The 26,301-nt window shown below is 43.7% G+C and overlaps 1 protein-coding gene across 3 annotated transcripts in view; it reads right to left on the reverse strand.

Moving 5' to 3' along the window:
* Nucleotides 1-12,610: 12,610 nt before the first annotated feature.
* SOCS7 (suppressor of cytokine signaling 7) overlaps nt 12,611-26,301 on the reverse strand; it is a 113,467-nt gene continuing 99,776 nt past the window's right edge. For 2 of the 3 annotated variants that reach the window (XM_077459400.1, XM_077459397.1), the window contains 2 exons: nt 21,397-21,550; nt 12,611-14,373 (listed from right to left, as the gene is read on the reverse strand). In XM_077459400.1, the coding sequence (XP_077315526.1) occupies nt 21,430-21,550 (121 nt within the window). In that variant the 3' untranslated portion in view covers nt 12,611-14,373; nt 21,397-21,429. Of the gene's footprint in view, nt 14,374-21,380; nt 21,551-26,301 lie in introns of all 3 variants that reach the window. The other variant, XM_077459399.1, reaches the window with a different exon arrangement.

Genomic DNA, 26,301 nt, shown 5'->3' on the forward strand with positions numbered 1-26,301 from the left:
GTGTGAGACTTTTACACAGCTTGGCCACATACAGAGGCCCAACATGCAAGGAACACCATCAGGTGTTCCAGGGACAGATAGCATGCACATACCAAGAATTACACCCCAAAATACATTCTGCCGAGAAAAGAGTAAACAAAAGATTACCTGTGGTTTTAGCAGCGCAGTTGTCCACAGGATGATAGCACTGGTCCAGGCAGCAGGCGGGGACTTGGTCAGCAAAAGTGAACACAATTTTCCAGGCAACAGGCAGGTATACTGTCCATAGTCAATATTGGCAGCAGGCAGGGATACTGTCCATATACAGTCCAAGGTCAGTGCAGGCAGAGATCGTCAGCATTGCCAAAATATTGGTCCTGGTAGTAGGCAGGAACATGGTCCATCCATGTGGTGTGGTCAGTTCATGCGACAGGCAGAGGCATGATGGTATGGGTCCTACAGGCAGCAGGCAGAAGTAGGGCCTTGTTCAGGACAGAATGGGGATAGGGGTAGAGGCTTCTCCCACCCAAATCTCTTTGAAGCCTCTGAGTCTCCAGACCCTAATCTAGGAATGAGAATACAAAGGAAATTGTCTTCTTCATCCAAAAAAACTATTCTGGAGCCCCTCACATATGTGAGACCCCCGTTATGAATCCCACTAGTCCACTGAGAGGGTACAAGATCAGTCCAAGAGGCAGGCAAAGGCATGGTCAAACAGTCCAGGGTCAGTTCCAGATCAGGCAGAGGTATGTACAGAATCAGTAGGCAGAAGCGTGGTCGAATAACAGTCCAGGGTCAGTTCCAGATCAGGCAGAGGCATAAACAGAATCAGTAGGCAGAAGCGTGGTCGAATAACAAGCCAGGGTCAGTTCCAGATCAGGCAGAGGTATGTACAAAATCAGTAGGCAGAAGCGTGGTCGAATAACAAGCCAGGGTCAGTTACAGAGCAAGCAGAGGCATAAGGGGTTTGAAGGTAAATGGCAGGAAGTGAGGGTTATGGTTACCATACTTCACTAATAATTCACTGAAGTATGGTAATGGCGGAAACAGTCACCTATGCAGAGGCCTGGTTGGGAAGGGCATTGGGCACAATGATAAGTGGTGTCTCTTCTCACTCCTCGTTTGCTGCACACCCGACATTTTTTCTGATGTCTTCGGCCTGTTTGTCTGAGAGGGATTTTATCAGGAAAGTGGCGTTCAGAGAGTCTGCTAATTACATCAGATCGAATGTTTTGTGGTGGGCCGTTGGGGTATATAAGGGCAGTGGTGATTTCCTCCTGGTAGCCAAGGAAGGGTATGGGTCTTTCTGTGGACTTATGATAAATTACATACGTGTTGTATATGGCCAAATTAAAGAAATAAATTTAATTTTTTTTATACCACTTGTATGTTCTTCTCGTGGCAAGATAGGGTTCGAGCATCTGGTCGTTCAAGTCGACACCCCCCATGAACATGTTGTACTCATGGATACAAGTGGGTTTTTGTATTGGGCCATCCCTCCTGGTGATCTCAACAAAAGTGTTGTTGTGGATCGAAGAAAGCATGTACACATCCCTTCTGTCCCTCCACTTCACAGCCAAAATTTCCTCGTTCCGTAAACTCGCCGCTTCGCCTTTTCTTAGCCTTTTGTTGACGAGGCTTTGAGGAAAGCCCTTCCGGTTCGTTCTTACGGTGCCACATGCTGGAGTTTGCTTTCTATGGAGGTTGCGGAACAGGGGTAAACTGGTATAAAAATTGTCCACATACAGATGGTAGCCTTTCACCAGGAGTGGGTTTATGAGTTCCCAAACAACTTTCCCACTCGATCCGATGTATTCGGGGCAATTAGGGGGATGTAGCTGGGTGTCCTTCCCTTCGTATACCATGAAGGAATATGTATACCCTGTGGCTCGGTCACACAACTTATACATCTTCACTCCATAGCGGGCCCTTTTAGAGGGAATAAATTGCTTTAGGCCCAGCCTGCCAGAAAATTTTATCAGGGACTCATCCACACATATGTGTTGGTCTGGGGTAAACAACTGGGGGAAAATCTGAGAAAAATAATTTATTAGCGGCCGAATTTTGTAAAGTTTATCAAAATTTGGGTCATTCCGGGGAAGGCACTGGGTATTGTCATTAAAGTGTAGGAATCTCATTATCATTAGATATCTGGTCCGGGGCATTATTGAGGAAAAGATGGGCATGTGATAGATGGGGCGGGATGACCAATATGCACGTATTTCATTTTTATTGTTTAGTCCCATACAAAACGTGAGGCCCAAAAAATTTTTAAACTCCTCTACTGTTAGGGCTCTCCACTCGTAGGGACGGGCATAAGAGGACGTTGGGTTGCTTTCAATAAATTGTTGGGCATATAGGTTGGACTGGACCACAATGGATTCAAGCATGTCCTCTGTAAAAATTAGGTGGAAAAAGTCCATCAGGGAAAAATTGTGTGTGTCCACCTGGACTCCTGGGTTGGCAGTGAAAGGGGGAACTTTAGCTTCTCCTGAGTTAGGAGGAAGCCACAAGGGGTTCTGGAGGGAATAGGGAGGGCTGGCATGGGACCTAACCCTTTGGGGCCGAGTTGACACCCCACTTGTACGTGGCCTTTGCCGAGGTACTGTGGTGCCGGTGGATGGCACTGGCTTGCCGGTGGATGGCTCTGCGGTGCTGGTGGATGGTACCGCCTCCTCACCAGTGCGCCTTCGTCTGACGGGTGGACTATCATCTTCCTCCTCTGAGGCTGTCATGGTACCGCTGCTGAGGACAGGCTCGTAGTCCACGTCAGAGTCACAATCTGAATATGAGGAGGAATCCGAAGCGGAAACCTCCCCGTAGCTCTCGTCGGCTGCAAGGATATCATATGCCTCCTCAGCTAAATACAATCTTTGTGACATTTTTATTGGTCACAAATGGCACTGACAGGTGACGCTGATCTGGCAGATGACACTGACAGGTGACGCTGATCTGGCAGATGACACTGACAGGTGACACTGACAGCACTGATCACAGGTGACACTGACGTGGCAGGTGGCACTGACAACACGTGGCACTGGAGGCAGATGGGACTGACAGATGTGGCTGACAGATGTGTCTGGCAGATGGCACTGGGGCTTGCACTGGCTATTTGCTCTGGCAAATGGGGCTGGCAGATGGCACTGCGGCTGTCAGATGGCACTGGCGCTGACGGCACTGGGGCTGGCAGATGGCACTGGCGGATGCCACTGCTGACAGATGGCACTGGGGCTAACAGATGTTAGTCACAGTATTGAATACACAGTATAACACTCACAGATCCTCTCTCTCCTCACACGCTGTCTCTGTGTGAGGAGAGAGAGACACGGCAATGGGAGATGATCTCATGTGTTTACATTTGAGATCATCTCCTATTGGCAGCTGCGATCGCGCTGTGAACGGCCGCTTTGATTGGCCGTTCACGGCGATCTGTATTTGCCTGTCTCCGGGAGACACGGCGAATACAAAACTTCCGCGATGCGCGCCCCCGGCGGCGCGCATTGCGGAAGTAAACAAAAGGACGTCCAGGGACGACCGCCCGGACGAACCCGCCTGCTCTACGGCCGTCATTCGGCTATAGGGCGGGCGGGAGGTGGTTAAATAGGTTATATAAGTTTTGGTATTCGGGGAGGTAGGTGCAGCCTGCATTCCCATGTAATGAAATTATTTCTCCCAGTCTCAAAAGAAAACATAAAAACAAGCTCACTGGTGAGGAGGTCGTTCATACCCACATAACTTCAAATCACAGGACTACAAAAAGAAGAGCCGGACCAAAAGGATGAAGGTGGCCAAAATTTTTAGTTCATATAAAAACAACCAAAAGCATTTTGGTGCTGAAAAAAAAAAATTGTTGCCCGTTTTTATATGAGCAATTTAAGAACAATTATGAGATAAAAACAAACATATACACAGGCTGATCTGGAAGAAATTGTGTTTTTGTTCAACCTTAACTATGAAACTTACAGTGGGGATCGAAAGTTTGGGCACCCCAGGTAAAAATGTGTACTGTGTGCATAACGAAGCCAAGGAAAGCTGGAAAAATCTGCAAATGGCATCAAATTACAGATTAGACATTCCTATATGTAAAAAAAAAAAAAAAAAAGTTAGATTTTATTTCCATCATTTACACTTTCAAAATTACAGAAAACAAAAAAATGGCGTCTGCAAAAGTTTGGACACCCTGCAGAGTTAAAATCTTGTACTGCCCCCTTTGGCAAGTACATAGCTTGTAAATGCTTCTTGTAGCCAGCCAAGAGTCTTTCAATTTTTGTTTGAGGTATCTTTGCCCATTCTTCCTTACAAAAGTGTTCCAGTTCTTTGAGAATTCTGGGCTATCTGTCACGCACTGCTCTTTTAAGGTCTATCCATAGATTTTCAATAATGTTGAGGTCAGGAGATTGTGAAGGCCATGGCAAAACCTTCAGTTTATGCCTCTTGATGTAATCCCCCGTGGATTTTGAGGTGTGTTTAGGATCATTATCCATTTGTAGAAGCCACCTTCATTTTAACTTCAGCTTTTTCACAGATGGCATCAAGTTACCATTCAAAATTTGCTGAAATTTTATTGAATTAATTTTTCCTTCTACTCGTGAAATGTTCCCTGTGCCACTGGCTGCAATACAACCCCAAAGCATGATTGATCCACCCCCATGCTTAACAGTTGGACAGAGGTTCTTTTCATTAAATTCTGTGCCCTTTCTTCTCCAAAACGTACCTTTGCTCATTCCGGCCAAAGTTATATTTTAACTTGTTTCCAAAATGCCTCAGGCTTGTCTATATGTTCATTTGCAAAGTTCAAACGCTGATTTTTGTGGCGAGGACGTAGAAGAGGTTTTCTTCTGATGACTCTTCCATGAAGACCATATTTGTACAAGTATCTCTTTATAGTGGAATAGTGTACCACAACTCCAGTGTCTGCCATTTCTTTCTGGAGGGATCGTGCAGTGAAAGGTGGACGTGGGTTTTGAATTGCTTTTCTCACAATCCTGGGAGCTGTTCTGTCTTGATATTTTTCTTGATCTTCAAGATCTTGCTTTAACTTACACTGTTCCTGATGACTGCCATTTCTTAATTACATTCTGAACAGAGGATATTGACATCTGAAAATGCTTTGCTATCTTCTTATAGCCTTCTCCAGCCTTGTGAGCGTCAACTATTTGCAGTTTCAGTTTCCTAGACAACTGCTTAGAAGAACCCATGGTGCTGATTGTTGGTGCAAGGTCAGATGAGTCTGGCCATTTAAAACCTTTGAGAGTGACATCACCTGGTCTTCCCAGACTATTGAGAACAATCCATGACAGTGGCAGGTCTCAGCTTTGGAAAGGGGGCAGTGCATGCTATAAATTCTGCAGGGTGCCCAAACTTTTGCAGACGCCATTTTTTTGTTTTCTGTAATTTTGAAAGTGTAAATAATGGAAATAAAATCCAACTTTTTTTTGACATATAAGAATGTCTAATCTGTAATTTGATGCCATTTGGAGATTTTTCCATCTTTCCTTGGCTTCGTTATGCACATTAATACACATTTTTACCTGGGGTGCCCAAACTTTCGATCCCCACTGTATGTATGTAAGTAGTGTTAATAGGAGGCGATAAAGTGATGGCACCAAAAACTGTGAAATTCAAATTGCCTGTTTAAGAGTGAAATACTCCGGATATGTGAAACAATTGGAAAGAAAGGTATGGCGCTACCTCATAGATAATGAATTTATAAAAAAACATAAAAATAAAGTTCAACAATAAGGATGTATAAAAATATATGTGAAAATACAGTCCAAACAGAAATCCTTAATGTATCTTCACAAAAAAGTCCAATCACTGTGATCCAAAGATAGTGCAGAGGCAAAATGATATCCTTCAAATAGCGCTCTATTATAAATCGTGCATATAAAAATGCAAACTCACCAGAACTTCAAAGTAAAAAAGCCTTGTAGCAATATTAATGTGGAGTTAGTTCCACCCAAAAATGGAACTTTGGCTTTAAGTGATGGTGACCCCCTGGACATGCCACATTTGGCATGTCATTTTTTTTTGGGGGGGGGGGGGGGCAGAGCGGATACCATCCAGGGCTCCGCTGTGCCGGAAGAAAGTTCACCGCTCCCTGCAATCTCCTGGGACACGTCACAGGTCCTAGAAGCTTGCTCACGCATGCGCAATGCGTGCCAGGCTGCAACACCACAGCCGGGTGCCCCCATTTATAATGCCTGCGACACAGAGGAGGGGGAGAGAAGCGGGACTTCTTTTGCCCACATGGCTGGACTGTGGGACAGGCGAGTATCCGATTATTAAAAGTCAGCATCTACACTTTTTTGGAGCTGCTGACTTTTAAATGGGTTGAACACTGCTTTAAATTTCTCTCAACCAGCAGCATACATGGAGACGATACCTGAAGGACACAACGTACAGCTTTTGGCAATAATTAAACCACCATGCTCTGGTGAAACATAATCATAGCGCAATATGTTTATTGCAGATAAATAAAAGCAGGTAGGTAAAAAAATGCACACTTACATCTGCATGTGCTTTAAGTCACCAACATGTAGAGCTCTTTGGATAAATGTGCTTCGCCATGACACCAAGCTGCGGCGTGTTCCAAAGCACAGGGGTTAGGAACCAAAAAACTGGATATGATGTCAATAGAAGCGGACACGCAGCCTCTATGCATTTTGTTTGACAAAACATGTAACATATATGTCCAGATGCCAAGTGCATTGGCACATGGAGCAACACCACAACAATAGCATGTGTAGTCTTAAGGATGGAGCAGTCCATGTGTGGCATCCATGTGTCAACCCACTGGAGGCTCAAGCTGTGGGAAGGGGAAGGAGGGAGGGGGCAGTAGGGTAGGGGGCTAATCTGCAGTCTAGAAAGAATGCAGATTTAATATCAGCATCGCCGGTATCCTGCTGGAGCTAACGCAAGTTGTAAATCACAGTCAGTTGTTCGAGGTAGACCAATCTGGTTTGCAGAAGCGCAATGGTGTGAGGGCAATGTCATAGTGTGCATCCTATGGTGAAAAAGTATAGTGTGTTCTGGTACTCTTGGTATCAAATATATTGCTGGATCTCCAAGCCGATGGCTATAATCACTGATGGTGACAAAATATCCAGGTGGTAATCACCTTTGCAAAGATAATAGCTACCTGTACAGGTGACAGGATCGATGATATCAGATTAACCATGAATCAAGCGAAGGAAATCGCATGGTCTGTATACATTACCACTCCTGTTCAGGACTCACTCCAAATCCATCGTATGGGCATCTCCTCACTACTGTGGGGTAGTCGCCAGCTAATCCCAGCTGGGAATGCTTGTAGTTCTGTTGCACTGGAGTGCTGTGTTGAGTCTGGTAGCCAATTGCTGTCACAGTTCGTTTCTGGGCTCAGTGTGGTGCATGGCGGCCTCTACAGTTAGGCTGTGATGGGCTCCTCCTTCCTTACTTGTTCAGAGAGGAGGAAGTCACTCCTCGTATGCTCGTAGTCAGATCGGCGAATGTGTGGCTGGCGCCCGGGCAGAAGTTAAGTCAACGCGATACCCTGTGTAGTAGCATAGCTTTGGATGTAACACGAAATGCATAGAGGCTGTGCATCTGCTTCCTATTGACGTCAGATCAGTTTTTTTGGTTCCTAACCAAAGTACACCAGTTTGGTGGAATGGCGAAGCACATTTATCCAAAAAGCTGTACATGTTGGTGCTGACTTATAGCACAGGCAATTGTACAGTATCTCACAAGAGTACACCCCTCGCATTTTTTGGAAATATTTTATTATCTCTTTTTATGTGACAACACTGAAGAACTGATACTTTGCTACAATGTAAAGTAGTGAGTATACAGCTTGTATAACTGTGTAAATTTGCTGTCCCCTCTAAATAACTCAACACACAGCCATTAATGTCTAAAAAGTGAGTACACCCCCTAAGTGAATATGTCCAAATTGGACCCAGTGTCAATATTTTGTGTGGTCACCGTTATTTTCCAGCACTGCCTTAACCCTCTTGGGCATGGAGCTCACCAGAGCGTCACAAAGTTGCTACTGGTGTCCTCTTCCATGACATCACAGAGCTGGTGGATGTTAGAGACCTCCACCTTCCGTTTGAGAATGGACCACAGATAATTAATAGGGTTTAGGTCTGGAGACATGCTTGGCCAGTCCATCACCTTTGCCCTCAGATTCTTTAGCGAGGCAGTGGTCGTCTTGGAGGTGCGTTTGGGGTCGCTATGTTGCAATACTGCCTGGTGAACCAGTCTCCGAAGGGAAGGGATTGTGCTCTACAGTCACAGTACATGGCATTCGTGGTTCTCTCAATTAAATGTAGCACCCCAGTGCCAGCAGCACTCATATAGCCTCAGACCAGGACACTGCCACCACCATGCTTGACTGTAGTCAAGACACACTTGTCTTTGCACTCTTCACGTGGACCCCACCACACACGCTTAACACCATCTGAACCAAATACATTTATCTTGGTCTCATCAGACCACAAGACTTAGTTCCAGTAATCCATGTCCTTAGACTGCTTGTCTTCAGTAAACTGTTTGCAGGCTTTCTTGTGCATCATTTTTAGAAGAGGCTTTCTTCTGGGACAGCGGCCCTGCAGACTGTTTCTCCAGTGTAAAAGCTCCGAGGGCTTTCACACTGGAGTGGTGCACTAGCAGGATGGTAAAAAAAAAAAGTCCTGCTAGTGGCATCTTTGGAGCGGCGAGTATTCCACTCCTGCCCATTGAAATCAATGGGGCACTGCGGCTATACTACCAGCAAAGCGCCTCTGCAGAGGCACTTTGCGGTGGTTTTAACCCTTTCTCGGGCACTAGCGGGGATAAAACCACCCCGCTAGCGGGCGGATAGCGCTGCAAATCCGACGGTAAAGTGCCGCTAAAAATGTGTGAAATGGGCCTTATAGTTTAGGCCATTTTTAAGTTGAGCAATAAATCTTTTTTTCAGATCCTCAGAGTGTTGTTTGCCATGAGGTGCCATGTTGAACTTCCAGTGACCAGTATGAGAGAGAGTGATAACACCAAATTTAACAGACCTGCCCCTCATTCACACTTGAGACCTTGTAACACTAATGAGATGGGGGAGGGAAAATGACAAACTGGGCTCAATTTAGACATTTTCACTTAGGGGTTTACTCACTTTTGTGAGATACTGTAAGTTAGGGCTAAAACAACTAATCGATTAATCGGCAACTAATCGATTATGAAATTAATCGATTACTATTTTCATAATCGATTAATCGGGCAGTAACATAATGGGGTTAAAAAAAAATGAGCCCTTTATAGTACAAAAAGAGCAAATAATCGCTGCTGTGATTACTTTCACTGTTCTACAGTAGAGGCCGGCCGATATATCGGCCGATATTTGCAGTTTTTTAAATAATCGGCATCGGCTGATTGTGCTGATAAAAAGCCGATTCTACAGCGGGACTTTGAAATGACTTCTGTAAGAAGTCAGTGTGAGTTGCCTGAGTGTCATAGCAACACTTTCCTCCTCTCTGGGCAGACTGCCAAGAAAAGAACTAAATGATACAATGTTTACACTGAATGAATGAAGTCATCTCAGTGTGTAGAAGTTCTCAGTTTAACCATTTAAAGACTAAATCTTTTCTGACACTTGTTGCTTACAAGTAAAAATCCTGTATTTTCTGCCAGAAAATCACTTAGACCCCCCAAAAATTATATATATTTTTTTTTAGCAGAGATCCTAGGGAATAAAATAGCGGTTGTTGCAATATTTTATGTCACACGGCATTTGCACAGAGGTCTTTCAAATGCATTTTTTTGGGAAAAAAATACACCATTTAAAAAATAAAAATAAAATAAAAACAGTAAAGTTAGCCCACTTTTTTTTTTTTTGTCCAAAAGTTTTGACTACCCGTTTTTATTTAATATATAGGTTTTTTTTTTTTTTTATCTAGATCATACATACAAGTAAACTGATTGGAGGTTTGTTTTGTTTAATAAATGTTTAAGTGTAAGAAATTTTCTGTATCACTTATGAAGACTGCTTTCACACTGGAGCGGGCAGGCGTTGATGGTAAAACGCAAGTTTTAGCGGCTCTTTACCATCATTTTAGCGGTGCTATTTGGCTGCTAGTGGGGCACATATAACCCAGCTAGCGGCCAAGGAAGAGGTTAAATGCGCCCATGAAGCACCGCTGCCAAATCGCATTGCATGCGCTTTGGCAGTGGTGCCCATTCATATCAATGGGCAGGAGTGGTGGAGGAGCGGTATACACCACTCCAAACGTGCTGCTTGCAGGACTTTTTTTTTTTAAGATCCTGCCAGCGCATCGCCTCAGTGTGAAAGCACTCTGTCTTTCACACAGACTGCAGGGGAGCCATTTTGCAGGCACTTTACAGGCGCTATTTTTAGCCCAAAAGCGCCTTAAAAAACGCCCCAGTGGGAAAGGTGTGTTAGATCAAGGGGGATTAAAAATAAATAAGTAAAATAAAATCGGCCTAACATATCGGCCCAAAAAAATCGGCATCATATCGGCTATCGGCCGCCATGATTTCTAAATATCGGCATCGGCCAGAGAAAAACCCATATCGGTCGACCTCTATTCTACAGTAAAAAAAATGAACTCCTTACAGTAGCGATTATCTGCTTTTTTTGTACTATAAAGGGCTAATTTTAGTTTTTTTAACCCCATTATGTTACTAAATGTCTTAGACCTGGTTCACATCTATGTGTTTATTGGTGCTTTTTGCAGAAATGCACTACAGTTCATTTACATGGTTTCCTATGGGACACGTTCATATCTGAAAGGGTCAGGGACTTTTAACGCAAAATGGTGCTTTATTGGTTCAATATACTTAAATGGAAAAGCTGCAGAAAAGTATGTAATGCGTTTTGGCAGCAATTCGTGTTTTTTAATCTGCCCAAAAAAATGCAAAAATGCAAATTGCAGTAAAATCACGTGCACAAAAATCTAAAAACATACAGCAAAAATAACTGCAGAAACAGATCAAAAGCAAACTGCATAGGTGTGCACCGAGCCTTATGCTGACCACACAGATCAATTATTCAGATGAGAATATTCCGACGAAAAATCTTTGTACAGTCGCTGAATGAAAGAATTTTGTTTGAAATTTTCACTTGTTTTTAAAATGAATGTCATTTCTGAACGACAACCACATACACTGTCGGAAAATTCCTTTGACTAAGAAGTTTTCCATTTCCAAATTGTCCCATCACTGTGGTTGAAAATGAACGTCAATTTAACCCACTTTTTTTTTTTTTTTTTTAAAGATTATTAACTGATTAATCGAAACAATAAATCGGCCAACTAATCGATTATGAAAATAATCTTTAGTTGCAGCCCTACTGTAAGTGTGCTTTTTTTTGCCTACCTGCTTTTATTAATTTGCAATAAACATATTGCACTATGATTCTCTAATATGTTTCTCCCGAGCCTGGTTGTTTGATTATTGCCAAAAGATATACGTTGTGGCGTAGAGGTATTGTCTCCCTGTATGCTGCTGGTTGAGAGAAATTTAATACTGCTACAAGGCTTTTTTACTTTGATGTTATGGTGAGTTTGCATTTTATATGCATGATTTGTGGTGGAGCACTATTTGAAGGATATCATTTTGCCTCTGTACTTTTCTTTGTGAAGATACGTTAAGGATTTTTGTTTGGACTATTTTTTCATATACATTTTTATACATCCTTATTGATTATTGTTCAACTTTATTATTTTTTTTATGAATTCATCATCTATGAGGTAGCGCCATACTTTTTTTTCCCCCAATTGTTTCACATATGCATGTAACTATGTAATTAAAAGCTTCTTGGACATTTTCATAATTTTGGTCTGGTACTCCTTTGTGCAATCCTATGCATTTTCTGCCATTATTAGTTTCATTTTATGATTCTCACTAAAAATGTTGTCTTATAATGCAGGAAGGTGTTAAAAGTTATCCAGTCTACATATCAAATACTATTATATTATAATATATATATATCCCACATCCGTTTGTCATATATCCACAATCTATTGTACCTTGAGCTGTGACTGACCATGTTTGAGAAGGATTCCTTGAAACCGCAAAAATACTTCAAAAGGTTCCTTCACAGCAAAAAATATTGAGAGAATATGACTGGGGACATCTGGCCAGACTTCCAGTCAGCACTTGATTGAAGATCTCCAATGTAAAAAAATCTCAAAAAAAATTATAAAAAATTTATTTTGCACAAAAAAAAAAAAAAACACCTTTATAACCGGTATGCAGTGCTTGGTGAGAATAGGTCCTTTCATCCTTGAAAGCAAGGAAGAAAACAGAGCTCTCAAAGCAGTGTTGAGGATTTTCCCACTGGGTGGCACTCTAAACTCACAGGTCAAATCGGTATAACTGTGTGTCCTCCAATGAATGGTTGAGAAAAGGCAGATATTAAAATTTAGATACTTTGCCCTTGTTTAGTTGATCCAGAAATTCTGCCAACAGTTCTGAACTTGCACTGCAAACCTGAACCTCCACTTGGCCCAAAATACACTCTACCTACTATCACAAAATAGAACACTGACTGGACAATATTGCTGTCCCTACCCTTCCCAGGCTGCTGTGCAGAGGACTACAGGAACTGAAAGACAAAATTCAGGTGCTTACAAAAGTTGCATCTAGAAATATATAAAATTTCTCTTTTTATTAATAAAATGATTTTAACATCTGCCTTAAGGTTCATTTTTAACATTTTGCAGTTTGGTGTGCAATAGACAATAAAAATGATCTTCACAAAACCAGTGTCTTACCTTTGATCGGCACTAAAAATCAGGGAAAAACACTCATACCATGACAAAAGCAAAAGGAGACAAATACACTTGAAGTGCCAGTATATCTAAATTGTTTATTTTTTGAACCTGCTCTCCACCCCTCTTGAATTATTTAATGACAAAATGGCAGCAAAAAAAAAAAAAATAATAATAATAATAATCATCCTTTGGAGACTGCAAATGAGATCAAGAATTAAGCAAGTGCTTCTTTCTCATGGAGTGGGGAGGGATAGGAGAGACAAAAGTAGAAAGACTCATCACTGACACAAAAACAAATTTTTCTGGAATTTCCTATTCAACATTTACAAAGAAAGAAATTGGCAGAGTCCAAAATATGTTTCAAAAATAAAAATTAAAACCAAGAAGAACGTGTCCTTCCCATGCCTATAACACATTATATACAAACAGAGCTTTGTAGGACACATCCATCTTTCTTTTCGCCAACCAAAAAACACTCATACAGGGTCAGTCCCACAGTAAATTTCTTACATTAAAACCCAGCAAAAGTAGCTTGTTTAAGGGGAAGGGACATAAGACAGCGGAAAAATAAATTACATACATACACACACTCACTGACTCTTCGTCAATAAATTAAGAGCAAAAAAATAAAATAAAGGGACTATGGAACGGGGTTAGGTTTGTGCTGGAGTTCTTTTCTTCTCCAATTAATTTATTATTGCTATCCCTTTGAGGGCAGCATGTTTTCTGAGGAGCCCCCCAACCCTCCACTGCAAGAAAAAAAAAAAAGTTGCAAAAACGAATTTCCTAAATATATAATGGATAGCTTCGGCAATTGGGGCATACTTATCCTCAGTACAGAGTGTACATCCACCCCTCCTTTGTCATATGGTGAATTTGCCATTTATAACCATTTTTAGCTTTAAATTTTTGTCTTGCAGTGGACAGGAGGCTGTTATATTCCAGTGTTAGAAAAAGGTATTGTTTCAAGTTCAAGACAGCAAAATTTGAAATATTACATTACATCACAGAAGGACAGTGACCTCCAAAAAAAAAATATAATAAAGTATATTTACACACTTCCATAGTAGTGCTGCCACACTTCAGCCAATTGGCAGACTGCAAGCAAAATAGTCAGTAGTATAATCTATTTGTGGAAATTGACCTAGACAAAGGTCATTGGTTCATCAGATGTACAAACCCAGTAGAACATTATTGACTGCAGCGATTAGAGTCATTTCTGCAGGAGGACTTGAGCCCATCCAATATAAAAGGGACTTTCAAGTGTTTCCAATACACACAGAAAGGCTTGAAAAAACAACAGCATGAGATGACCACCGGTTCAGTAGTTGGAGCATGGATGGGTGCAGTATCCATGTCTGGTTTCTTCACAGAAAATGAAAAGAAAAACACAACAGTAAGACACCAGTATGTGTCAGTATGGACGCTGGAATAAGGGATCAAGGAGCTCCTTGTAACCCTCTGTGGAATTTCTTGGGAATCAAGGAAAGGATGATCCTAGCTGTTACAACACGTCTTTCACATTCTCTCTCTTCAGTTTTAACTGACAGCAGTAAGGAGGGTTTGGAAGGATATCCACTGAAACATTGCCCTTAATTTCTTCCATTCATTGGGTTGTTCAGTGTTCTAATGACAGCAGTCCCTAAAGAAAAAAATAATAATTACAAGTCAATACTATTAATGCAATATTACGCACTACCTCAAAAACTACAAAGCTGCTAGCGCCCTGCTAATAAATGTAACTAAAATTGTATCAAAAGGAATGTGGCACACTTGCAATACAACAATTAACAATTGCCTACAGTATAAAGCTGCACGATTCTGGCCAAAATGAGTCACGGTTAACTCCTTCACTGCCAGTGTCATTTACACAGGAATCAGTGCGTTTAAATAGTACTGATGGCTGTATAAATGACAATGGTCCCAAAATTGTGTCAAAAAAGTCTGATCTGTCCGCCATAATGTCGTAGTCACAAAAAAAAAAAAAAATTTAATTAAAAATCGCTGATCGCCATTACTAGTAAAAAAAAAAAGAAAGCTCTATTTGTGGGAAAAAAAAGGACGCCAATTCTGTTTGGGAGCCACGTCGCACAACCGCGCAATTGTCAGTTAAAGAGACGCAGTGCCAAATCGCAAAAAGGGGCCTGCTCCTTTGGCTGAAAATTGGTCCGGGGCTTAAGTGGTTAAAGCGTATTTTTCCCCCAAAAATTGCATTTGAAAAACCACTGCGCAAATAGAGTGACACAAAATATTGCAACAACCACCATTATATTCTGTAGGGTCTCTGCTAAAAAACACAAAATTATAACGTTTGGGGGTAATTTTCTAGCAAAAAACAGGATTTTTAAAACAGCTTACCTGTAAAATCCTTTTCTTTGATGTACATCAGGGGACACAGAGCCATAGTAGATACTATGTGGGTTATATAGAGCACTGATAGGTGATGGACACTGGCATGCCCCTAAGGCGAGATGCGTACTCCCTATATAACCCCTCCCACTACTGGGAGTCCTCAGTTTTGTAGCCAAGCAATACAAGTGTACACACCAAGAAGGGGGGGACAGAGCCATAGTAGTTACTATGTGGGATGTCCCATAGCAATGGCAACTGACGGAAGGGAGAAAACTAAAAAAAAATAGGAGGCCAGAGGACTCATACTGCAACCTGCAGTATACTGCGCCCAAAAGGCAATATCCTCATGACCTTTAATATCGATTTGATAAAATCTGATAAACGTATGAACCGAAGACCAAGTCGCGGCCTTACAGATCTGAGCAATAGAGGCCTGATGATGCACCACCCAATAGGCACTAATCGGTCCTGGATGAGTGTGCTCTAGCATAAGAAGGAATTCATTTGGAAAATAGTAGATTTTGACATTGCCTGTCCACATTTTGGACCTTTTGGCAGTACAAACAAAACATGTGCTTTGCGAACCTGAGCGGTCGCCTTTAAAATAGACTGATCGCTCTTACTACATCAAGAGAATGTAGTGCTTTCTCTTCCCTAGATTGAGGCTCTGGGGAGAAAGAAGCAAGAATATCATCTTGGTTTATATGAAAAAAAACCTGTTACCACTTTTGGTAGGAATTCAGGATGAGGACAAAAAAAAATAATAAGAATAAAAAATAAAAAAAACACCTCATCCTTATGCATGATCAAATATGGCTCTTTACAAGACAGCCGTTAGTTCCGATACTCTTCTAGCAGAAGAAATGGCAGCCAGAAAGATTATCTCTTTCTTTACAAAAAAAAACAAGGACCTTTCTTGTAAAGGTTCAAAAGGCAAAACCGATAAAACCAAATTTAAATCCCAAGGATTTAGAGGTGCCTTGATACAACAATGAGCTAAATAAGCTACGTACCAAGATTGGGCAACAAGAGGCCATTGAAAACAATGACAAGGCCGGGTTCTGGCCCTTGATAGAAGTCAAGGCCAGCTTTATTTCAGATTCCATTTGCAGGAATCAGGGATCCTACCTATAACATACTTCCTGGCGTGCCAACCCCTGGATCCACACCAAGAAACATATGCCTTCCAGACCCTATAGTAAATGATTCTGGAAGCCGGCTTCCTGCCATCAAAGTAGACACTACCGAAGATCACCCATGATGCTTTATAAAGTGGGATTCAACAGTCAAACCTGTTAAATTTTCCGTCCGTATGGTAGGATGAAATACCAGACCTTGTGCGAGAAGGTCTAGTTATAATGGCAGAGTCCGAAGGACTCCTATTGCCATATTTATGATCTTGGTAAATCAAGAACTTCTGGGACCCACTGGGGCCACCAGAATCGCCATCCTTTCTTTCCTGACTAATCCTGTGGAGAAGGCACGGAATTAGCAGAACTGGAGGAAATGCAGATTAGTGAAAACTGAACCCATAGGGAGACTAATGCGTCTGTTCTGCCTGCTAGCGGATCCCTTGCTCTCAACACAAAGTTGTCGACTTTGTTGTTGAATCTGGATGCGAACAGGTCCATGTCCGGAATACCCCATCTCTGACATATCACTAGGAAGATGTCAGGTGAAGAGATCATTCTCCCAGAAATAATTGTTGGTGACTCAAGTAGTCTGCCTGCCAATTCTCTATTCCTGAAATGAAAATTGCGGATAGGCAAGGAATGTTGTGTTCTGCCCAACCTCTCGTGCCCCCCTGGTGATTGAGGTAAGCCATCACCGTGACCTTGTCAGACTGAATCCTGACAAGACATTCCTGTAGTCTAACCGTCCCAGATTCTAGGGTCAGACGTATTGCCCGAATCCTCCAAAAAGTTGATAGGCAAGGTCCTCTAATCTGGACGATCTCCCCTGGACAGAATCTTCTTCCAGGGCTGCTCCGCAGCATATTAGGCTGGCATCTGTTAATACCTTCCAGGATAAAGATTTTCCCTTTTGCTGGATAACAACCACCAATTTAGGCTCCGACTTAGGTCGGGAGCCAAGCATATTGGAAACAAACAAGGCCTGAATCTTTTCATTCCAGACCAACAGGATAGTGTTTTGAAGCAGCTTTTTGAGTAAAAACTGCGCGTAACGGACGGCCTCGAAGGAGACCACCATTTCCCCTAACAATCTCCGGCACAGCCGAATGGATTTTTCTTTGTTTTGATAAGTTGAATTAGTCCTACAATGGAACCAATTCTTGTCTGAGGTAAGAATACCTTTTTGTATGGTATCTATAACAAGCCCCAAGTACTGTAATCTCCTTGATGGTTTTAAGGAGAATCTTCCTAGGTTGAGTATCCAACCCAGAGATTTCAGGTAGTTACAGCTGTGATCAGACTCTGGTTTTAGACCCGAGACTGAATGATCTATTAAAAAGTAGATCTTGTAAATAGGCTAGGACCGTTATGCCTTGAGCCCTTGATCTGGCTAAAGGAGGTGCCAGAATCTTTCAGAACACCCGTGGTGACGTGGCTAAACCGAATGGCAGGGCCACAACTGAAATGCTAATTATGAATATTTCAAAATGCAGAAATTTATGGTGAGCGGGAAAAAAATTGGCACATGGAGATATGCATTTTTGATATTGATTAAAGCCAAATAAAAAATCCCCTCCTTGCAGGATGGACACAACCGATCAGATCATAAAAGTTTTTTGAGCCAAACCCTGTGCCCTGTTCCACTAAGGGAACCTCTGATATCACCGACTGGGATAATAGCTGATCCAGAGGCCAGAAAGAGACTTCTTTTTCTCTGGATCCTTGGGAACATTTTCCCTTAGAAAAAAACGAGGAGATGGAAACTCTCGGATCTCTAGTAATCTATAAAAAAAACTGCAGAAATCCATCTGTCTTGACAATGTTCCTGCCAGATCTTGAGAATCGCAGGACCTTTCCCCTCACCCGAATGAGTGGGGGTGTCTCTTCATGAGAAGGCTTTAGCATTCTGCTTTGTGGGCTTTCTGCCCCACGATCTCTTCTGACCCTGGCGCTGTCCTTGGGGACTTTCCCTTGAACCTGACGGTTGAGGCCGTCAAGACTGCCTAGAGGAAGATGACCCTGGCATAGGAGAGGCAGCACGATTAAAAGGAGAAATGTTTCAACCTCTTTACTGGTAAGAGAGAGTTTTCCCCATTAGAGGTCCTTTGGATATACTTATCCAGATCGTCTCTAAATAGCCGTACCCCATGAAGGGGAAAAACTGTCTAAGAGCTTTTTACACGGTGCTTCGGCTGTTCAATTTTTCAGCCACAGAAATCTGCGAGAATGCACTAGCCCAAGCATAAGCCATAAGGATGAAATGATAAAGTCTTTCATAGCATCTACTGTGAGACAGATACAGCAGCCCATTGCCGGGCCTGCTGATCAGGCAGAATTTCAGGTATCTGCACAAACTGTTCCTTAATGGACTGCGATACACTAATTGCGGCAAGAACCGGCTGCGCTACTGAACTTGCAAAAGACATATTTTCTTTAAAAAGAAGTTCCAACTATTTATCTGTTGGATCCTTTAACATCAGTGCATAATCCACCGGACATATATGAGACTCTGCTCACTGAGGGGATTGCAGCATCAATTGTTGGAACCCCCCCATTTTCTTCATAGAAATTCTCTTTCAAAAGATAAAGTGTGGAGAATTTCTTGAGAGGATAATATTGTTTATCTGGATGTTCCCATTCAGAATACTTAAGCTTTTTTAACCATGCATGAATAGGAAAAAACATTCCCAGATGGGGGAGGTTCTAATGAACCCAATTAGAGGTAGGTTCCTCAAGAGCCTGTGCTGCAGGCAGCAAAAAAGGTTGAGTAAGGGAGTACACAAGCAACCTGTCTTGTGATGCTACTCCTTCCATATTAGGATCCTCAGAAGAGGATAAATAAGTACCTTCCAAATATTTGGGAAGATCTACCTGATCCCCAGCCTCCTGCACCTCAACAAGAGGGTCTTGAGGACTAGATGGGAATCTGTTACGTTTAGCCCCGCTATGGAGAGACATCATAGCATTAATCTTTCATTAAAACTATTGTATGATATATACAGGGACTGAAGTGTTTTATGCAACAACAGTTTCCCCTGACGGCTCAATATGACTAGCCGTATCCCTCTCAGAGGAGGATGACATTTTTTTGGGAAAATGGATTCAGTGTATAGTGAAAAAAATCATTGACTTCTTTAGAGAAGTTCCTGGTCCCATTAGCATTCATAGCCTGAAGCATAAAGCAGAGACACAATGCAAAAGAATATACATTGCTAGGCTATAGTTCAGCACCATTAGCTGCTATTAATCCTAACCTGGTAAAGTATAATGTGTCAAAAGGAAAAAACCTGTTTTCACTAACCTGAACAAGCCATCCCTCCTGCTCTGTCCCTCCACATACAGCGCTAAAGTCAACTCCCTACATGTGTGGCCGGCGTCTGACGCTGTTAGCCATGCCCCCCCACGTGAGCTGCGTCCTGTGGACATGCAGGCATGGCGGGGGTTGTTGAAAATCCTCCACTGAGCGGCCTCTTTTTTTTTTTTTAAGAAAAAAAGGAAACTAGTTTGCCATTTTATCCCCCCAAGAAAAAACTATTTTGGGGGCAGAGGAAGAGAACCAGACCCCCCCCCCCCTTCTTACCGGAGGATCTGTTGCGGCTGGAGGAGAGGAGAATGAAGGCTTCTGTGCCGTTTCCAGCGTCAGGACGGTGAGTGCTCAATACAGCCCCCAACACATAGGCATGACAACATTATACATAGGAGAAATTCCTGAGAAAATCTACCTTACCTTATCCTCGTAGCAGGGTTTTATCAGAGATAAAGACCCAATCTTCAACCTTCACGGTGGGCTCCTAGACCTTTTAGGAAACCTTCAGGAACCCGGGAACCTCGGGTTACCCACAATCCTGGACAGCACACTGCCAGTAAAAACGTTAAGGCCTTACCACCAAAAAGTACTGAATCCCAGGGCCCAGCTCTCTAAAGAGAAGCGTTCGCAAGCAAAACCTTGTTTATTCGGACACGAGGCCCGGGTACCATTTATTTAGCCCATGAAAAGACATCAGAATGGATCCGGTCAGCATGGATAGCCCCAGCAAGGAATGCTTCCAGTGGAGCTCAGCACAGCACATCTTTACTCGTGACCAACACCTTAGTCACTGGTGAAAAAAACGGAGGACTCCCAGTAGTGGGAGGGGTTATATAGGGAGTACACGTCTTGCCTTAGGGGCGTGCCAGTGTCCATCACCCATCAGTGGTCCATATAACCCACATAGTAACTACTATGGCTCTGTGTCCCCTGATGAAAGAAAAGAAATGATGACTAACTTGAAACCAAAAAGTGTGAGAAAAAGATTTAGTCTTTAAGTGGTTAAACTTTCCTCATTAACAGACGGAAGTTCATACTTTTGACCTAAAGAACAAACCCTACAATGTTTATAATTAGCTCAGTGGCCTGGCTCCATCTGTTCTAATGGCGCTACGTGCCAGCCCCTGCCCAAGGGGTGGGGGGCGGCTATCCCAGGTCAACCTGGGCTTCACGGCACTGGGGTATCGTCACCTTTGGGGGGGGGGGGGATTATGACTTAGAGGCATGCAGTCATAATCCCACAGATGGTAGCTTTGCACCATTTGGATAACCTTTTAAAATATACATCGTTTGTTGCCGCTGTGTGGGCAATTTTAAAAGGGGGCCATGTTTGGTATCTATTCACTCGGTGTGAAATCATCTTTTAAATTTTACAAATTGGGTTATGTATTGTGTTTTTTTGTATTAAAAATGTATTTGAAAAATTGCTATATCAAAAAAAAAAAAAAAAAAAAAAAAGGTAGAAAATACATGATCTTCAAATGGTTAATGCTCTACTAATATAAAAAATGCCTCTCTCACAGGCAGCAGCAGGAGTCGACCAAACTGGAAAGCAGGGGGCGTAGCAGAGCTCAGCAGTGAACCTGCAGGTGTGCCGCCACCACCACCATCGGAAGCTGCCAACTATGGTGGCACACTGAGAACAGGAGGAGCTGAGTGTGCCAGTGGGGGACTGCATAAGAAGGTTCATGGCAATGCACACAGAAGCTAAGTATAACATGTTATTTCATTAAAATAAATTAGTTAAATTAAAGGTTTACAACCACTTTAACATATATTAAAAACTTCATAAGATTTATTTCAAACTGTGAAGGGAAACGAAAGGCCTCATTATATACAGTGTACAACTAGACTTGCCTGAATGTACAATTACCTGCATCCAACACAAATAAACTCAAGAGCTTTGCTACGTGGAATTCTCAGTACCAGATTCCATTTTGGGAACATGTCGTGCCTCCTTTAAACAAAGGTAAATTTCCTCTTGTGGGTCATAGTAATAAAACTTGCGCAGGTATGAGATGAGAGGCCTGGAAAAGCAAAAGAAAAATTATGAATCATTAGTGGAACAGTTTTATACCACCACAATACGTCTCAACATTCAATTTCTGGCAAATTAAGGGCCGAGGGGAATGAATGAGAAGCATATGTGGGAGGACTCAAACCAGACACTCCAGATTTTCAAAAAGACCCAGTGCGGCAGTGAGTAGGCCAAATTATGAAAAAATGGAAAAAGCAAAAGGCAGGCTATCAAGGGATGTTGGGGACAAGCATCACTGAAAGCACACTTTAAATCACACACCAAGCACCCATGTGTGACTATTCCACCTATACATGTCATACAAGGGTAAGTTTGACCCAGGCAAAATACAAATATAGCATCCCTGTATTTCATCAAGTGAAATTTAGATGTTTGTCTATTGCTTATCATTAAGTGGTGAAGGTACAGACATCAACCTAAAGTGAACATGTGCACAAACCATGCACAAATTAACTATTAAAGTGGTTCTAAAGGCTGAAGATTTTCTACCTTCATGGATAATATCCATTTAAGTAAATACCCGTGTGCAGACGCCCCTCCCCTCATACTTACCTGAGCTCCCTCTCAATCCAGTGATGTGCCTGACAGTCTCAGCTCTCTGGGTACACTCTCTCCTCATTGGCTGAGACAGCAACATGAGCCATTGGCTATTAAAGGGATATCAAAGGCATTTTTTTAACACATTTTGAACAAGTAGTAAAAGCACTTTAAAGGTGGAGTTCACACTGCATTACTGTGCACATCACATGTGATGGCTGTGCGATGTGAATTCAGTCATGCAGTTTGTATGGCTGAAATTACACCAAAATGGTGCACCCTCTTTTGGTCCACACTGAACTGCCTGCAAGTCCGCTGCGATATGTGAACCTGCACAGGAATCACGCTGGATCCCGAATCGCACCCGTGTGAACTGGGGCTAAAACTCTGTATTTGCAAGCATTGGAGAAATTAAACTTTAAACGTAAGAGGCTTTGAAATCGCATACTTTCTTTAGAGAACAGAATCTTGGCAGCCTTACAGTCTTTGAGTATAAACTGCAAACAGACTTTAAGGCCTCGTTCACACTTGCAGAATGGGGATGTTCACTTGACTGGGATGCCCTATGGACAACAAACGTGCCAAAGAACAACATGAAATGGCTGGTTCCACTAGTGGGACAGTCCACTTTTTAAGAAAACCCTCCTTAAAAATATTGTTGTACAAAATGCCTAAGTAGTAAATATCTTTACAGAATTAGGCCAATCACTACGCAAAACAGGTCACAATAGCGAGTGTACAGGAAAGATTTTAGCAGGCTGGGGACTTTAACCACTTAATAACCGGCCTATAGCCAAATGACGGCTATAGGCCGGTTTGTTATTTGTGGGAGGCCGTCATATGACGTCCTCCCGGAGAATTGGTCGTGCGCGCCCCCTCGGGCGCGCACACCGGAACATCCGTGCTCGCCGGGTTCACGGGACCCGGCGCAACACGGATCGCGGTAAAGGACCAATAGCAGCGGTCCTTTACCACGTGATCGCTCCGTCCAATGACGGAGCGATCACAAAATATAAACAAAGAACGTCAGAGGTCATGCAAAGTTCACTTCTCTCCTCTCCTCACACCGATGCAGCGTGAGAGGAGAGGAGAGCTACATACGTATATGTGAGTGAAAAAAACAGTGCCCAGCAGTGCCCCAGCAGTGCCCCAGCAGTGCCCAGCAGTGCCCTAGCAGTGCCCAGCAGTGCCCCAGCAGTGCCACAACAGGGATCAGCAGTGCCACAACAGTGCCATCTGTCACCTCTGTGCCATCTGTCACCTCTGTGCCACCCCTGTGCCACCAGATCCACACCAGATCCACACCAGTGCCACTACAGTGCACACCAGTGCCACACCAGTGCCACCTGTGCCCATCAGTGCCACCTGTGCCCATCAGTGCCACCTGTGCCCATCAGTGCCACATCAGTGCCCATCAGTGCCCCACCAGTGCCGCCTGTGCCCCGCCAGTGCCGCCTGTGCCCCGCCAGTGCCGCCTGTGCCCCGCCAGTGCCGCCTGTGCCTGACAGTGCCATCTGTGTGCTAGTCAGTGCCACCAGAGCCACACCAGTGAAACCAAAGCCACTATAGTGACATCAGTGCCGCCTGTGCCCACCAGTGCCGCCTGTGCCCACCAGTGCCGCCTGTGCCCACCAGTGCCATCTGTGTGCCCACCAGTGCCATCTGTGTGCCCACCAGTGCCATCTGTGTGCTAATCAGTGCCACCAGAGCCACACCAGTGCAACCAAAGCCACTATAGTGCCCAGTGCCGCCTGTGTCCACCAGTGCCGCCTGTGTCCACCAGTGCCGCCTGTGTCCACCAGTGCCGCCTGTGCCCACCAGTGCAGCCTCACCAGCCACCAGTATGGCAAAAAAATATTTTACTAGCGAGGAGGCCTACCAGCTTTTAAGTATAACCGATGAGAGCAGCGCGGAGCTCTCTGATTCTCTGTCCAATTCGGATTCTGCCTATGAACCCGTTACAAGCAGCGGGTCTGATACTGAATCAGAAGAAGAATATGTGCCCGTGAAAAGAATGCGTTCTGGCGTGGAGCAGCAGCCTACTACCAGCAGCGCAGTGCCGTCCACCTCGAGAGCAGTGCCGTCCACCCCGAGAGCAGTGCCGTCCACCCCGAGAGCAGTGCCGTCCACCCCGAGAGCAGTGCCGTCCACCCCGAGAGCAGTGCCGTCCACCCCGAGAGCAGTGCCGTCCACCCCGAGAGCAGTGCCGTCCACCCCGAGAGCAGTGCCGTCCACCCCGAGAGCAGTGCCGTCCACCCCGAGAGCAGTGCCGTCCACCCCGAGAGCAGTGCCGTCCACCCCGAGAGCAGTGCCGTCCACCTCGAATAGGGGCCATGCCAGCCTTCCCTATGCCCTTCAACACCCCCTGTGGCTGCCCTCTAATTCCGGAGAAGCAAATATCCCCCCCTTCACCGCCCAGCCAGGTGTCCAGGTGAACACCGATGATTTTTCAATGCTAGATTTTTTTAATTTGGCTTTCACCAAAGACTTACTATCATCCATTGTGGCCCAGTGCAACCTGTACGCACAGCAGCACATAGTAAGCAACCCTGGCTCTAGTTATGCCCGTCCCTTTCAGTGGAGAGAACTAACTGTAGAGGAATTCAAAATTTTCTTAGGCCTAACATTTTCTATGGGACTTTCAAAAAAAAAAACAATTGTACTCCTATTGGTCTACCAAACCTGTCCACCACATGCCACTCTTCTCATCCCTTATGCCAAGATCACGATACGTAATGATTATGCGGTTCCTCCACTACAATGACAACACCCAGTGCCTTCCCCGAAATGACCCAGCTTTTGACAAACTATTTAAAATTCGGCCACTCCTAAATTATTTCTCAGAAAAATTTCCCCAATTATATACCCCCGAACAGAATATTTCCGTGGATGAGTCCCTTGTAAAATTCTCAGGCAGGCTTGGCATCAAACAGTTTATCCCCAGCAAAAGGGCCCGATATGGGGTTAAAATGTACAAACTTTGTGACCGAGCCACGGGATACATCTACTCCTTCCTTGTGTACGAAGGAAAGGAGTCCCAACTGCACCCCCCTGAATGCCCAGAGTACATTGGAGCCAGCGGAAGAGTGGTCTGGCATCTTGTCTATCCACTCCTTGGAAAGGGATACCACCTTTATGTGGATAATTTTTATACAAGCTTGCCCCTCTTCCGCAATCTTCACCGGAGAGACACCCCAGCATGTGGTACAGTGAGAGCCAATAGAAAGGGCTTCCCGCAAAAACTCGTCAATGTAAAGCTACAACGAGGGGAGACTGCATCTTTGCGGAACCAGGAGCTATTGGCTGTCAAGTGGAGGGACAAACGAAACGTCCACATGCTGACGACAATACATAATGACACCTGCATAGAAGTCTCCAGAAGAAACGGCCCAATCCAGAAACCAGCCTGCATCTATGATTATAATTTGTTTATGGGAGGAGTGGACTTTAACGATCAGATGATTGAACCATACCTTCCCACAAGAAAATCCCGCCACTGGTATAAAAAAAGTGTCCATTTATCTTTTCAGTTTGGCCATGTATAACACTTATGTCCTTTACCAAAAATCTACAGAGAACCCCGTATCCTATTTGTACTACCAAGAAGAAGTTATTTCCGCCCTTTTGTACCCTGAAGGCCCACCAGAAACTATTCGCTCTGATTGTGTGAGCAGACTCCACGAACGCCACTTTCCTGACAAAATCCCCCCCAGTGAAACAGGCTGCAGACGTCAGAAAAAATGCCGGGTGTGCTCCAGAAGAGGAATTAGAAGAGACACCACATTTTATTGCCCCGATTGTCCTTCCCAACCAGGCCTCTGTATAGGTGAATGCTTCCGCCGTTACCATACTTCTCTACATTATTAGGGAAGTATGGTAAACGTAATTCTCATTTCCTGTCATTTTCCTCCACACCCTTTATGCCACTGCACTGAACTGTACATACCTCTGCCTTCTCCGACACCGACCCTGGCCTGTTATACGACCAAGCTTTTGCCTAACGCTAAACATACCTCTGCCTTCTCTGGAACTGACCCTGGCCTGTTATACGACCAAGCTTTTGCCTAACGCTAAACATACCTCTGCCTTCTCCGGAACTGACCCTGGCCTGTTATACGACCACGCTTCTGCCTAACGCTAAACTGTACCTGCCTCTGCCTTCTCTGGAACTGACCATGGACTGTTTGACCACGTTTTTTGCCT

This window comes from Lithobates pipiens, unplaced genomic scaffold (assembly GCF_037356315.1).
Source record: "Lithobates pipiens isolate NorthernLeopardFrog02 unplaced genomic scaffold, aLitPip1_a1.2 Scaffold_28, whole genome shotgun sequence".
NCBI lineage: Eukaryota > Metazoa > Chordata > Amphibia > Anura > Ranidae > Lithobates > Lithobates pipiens.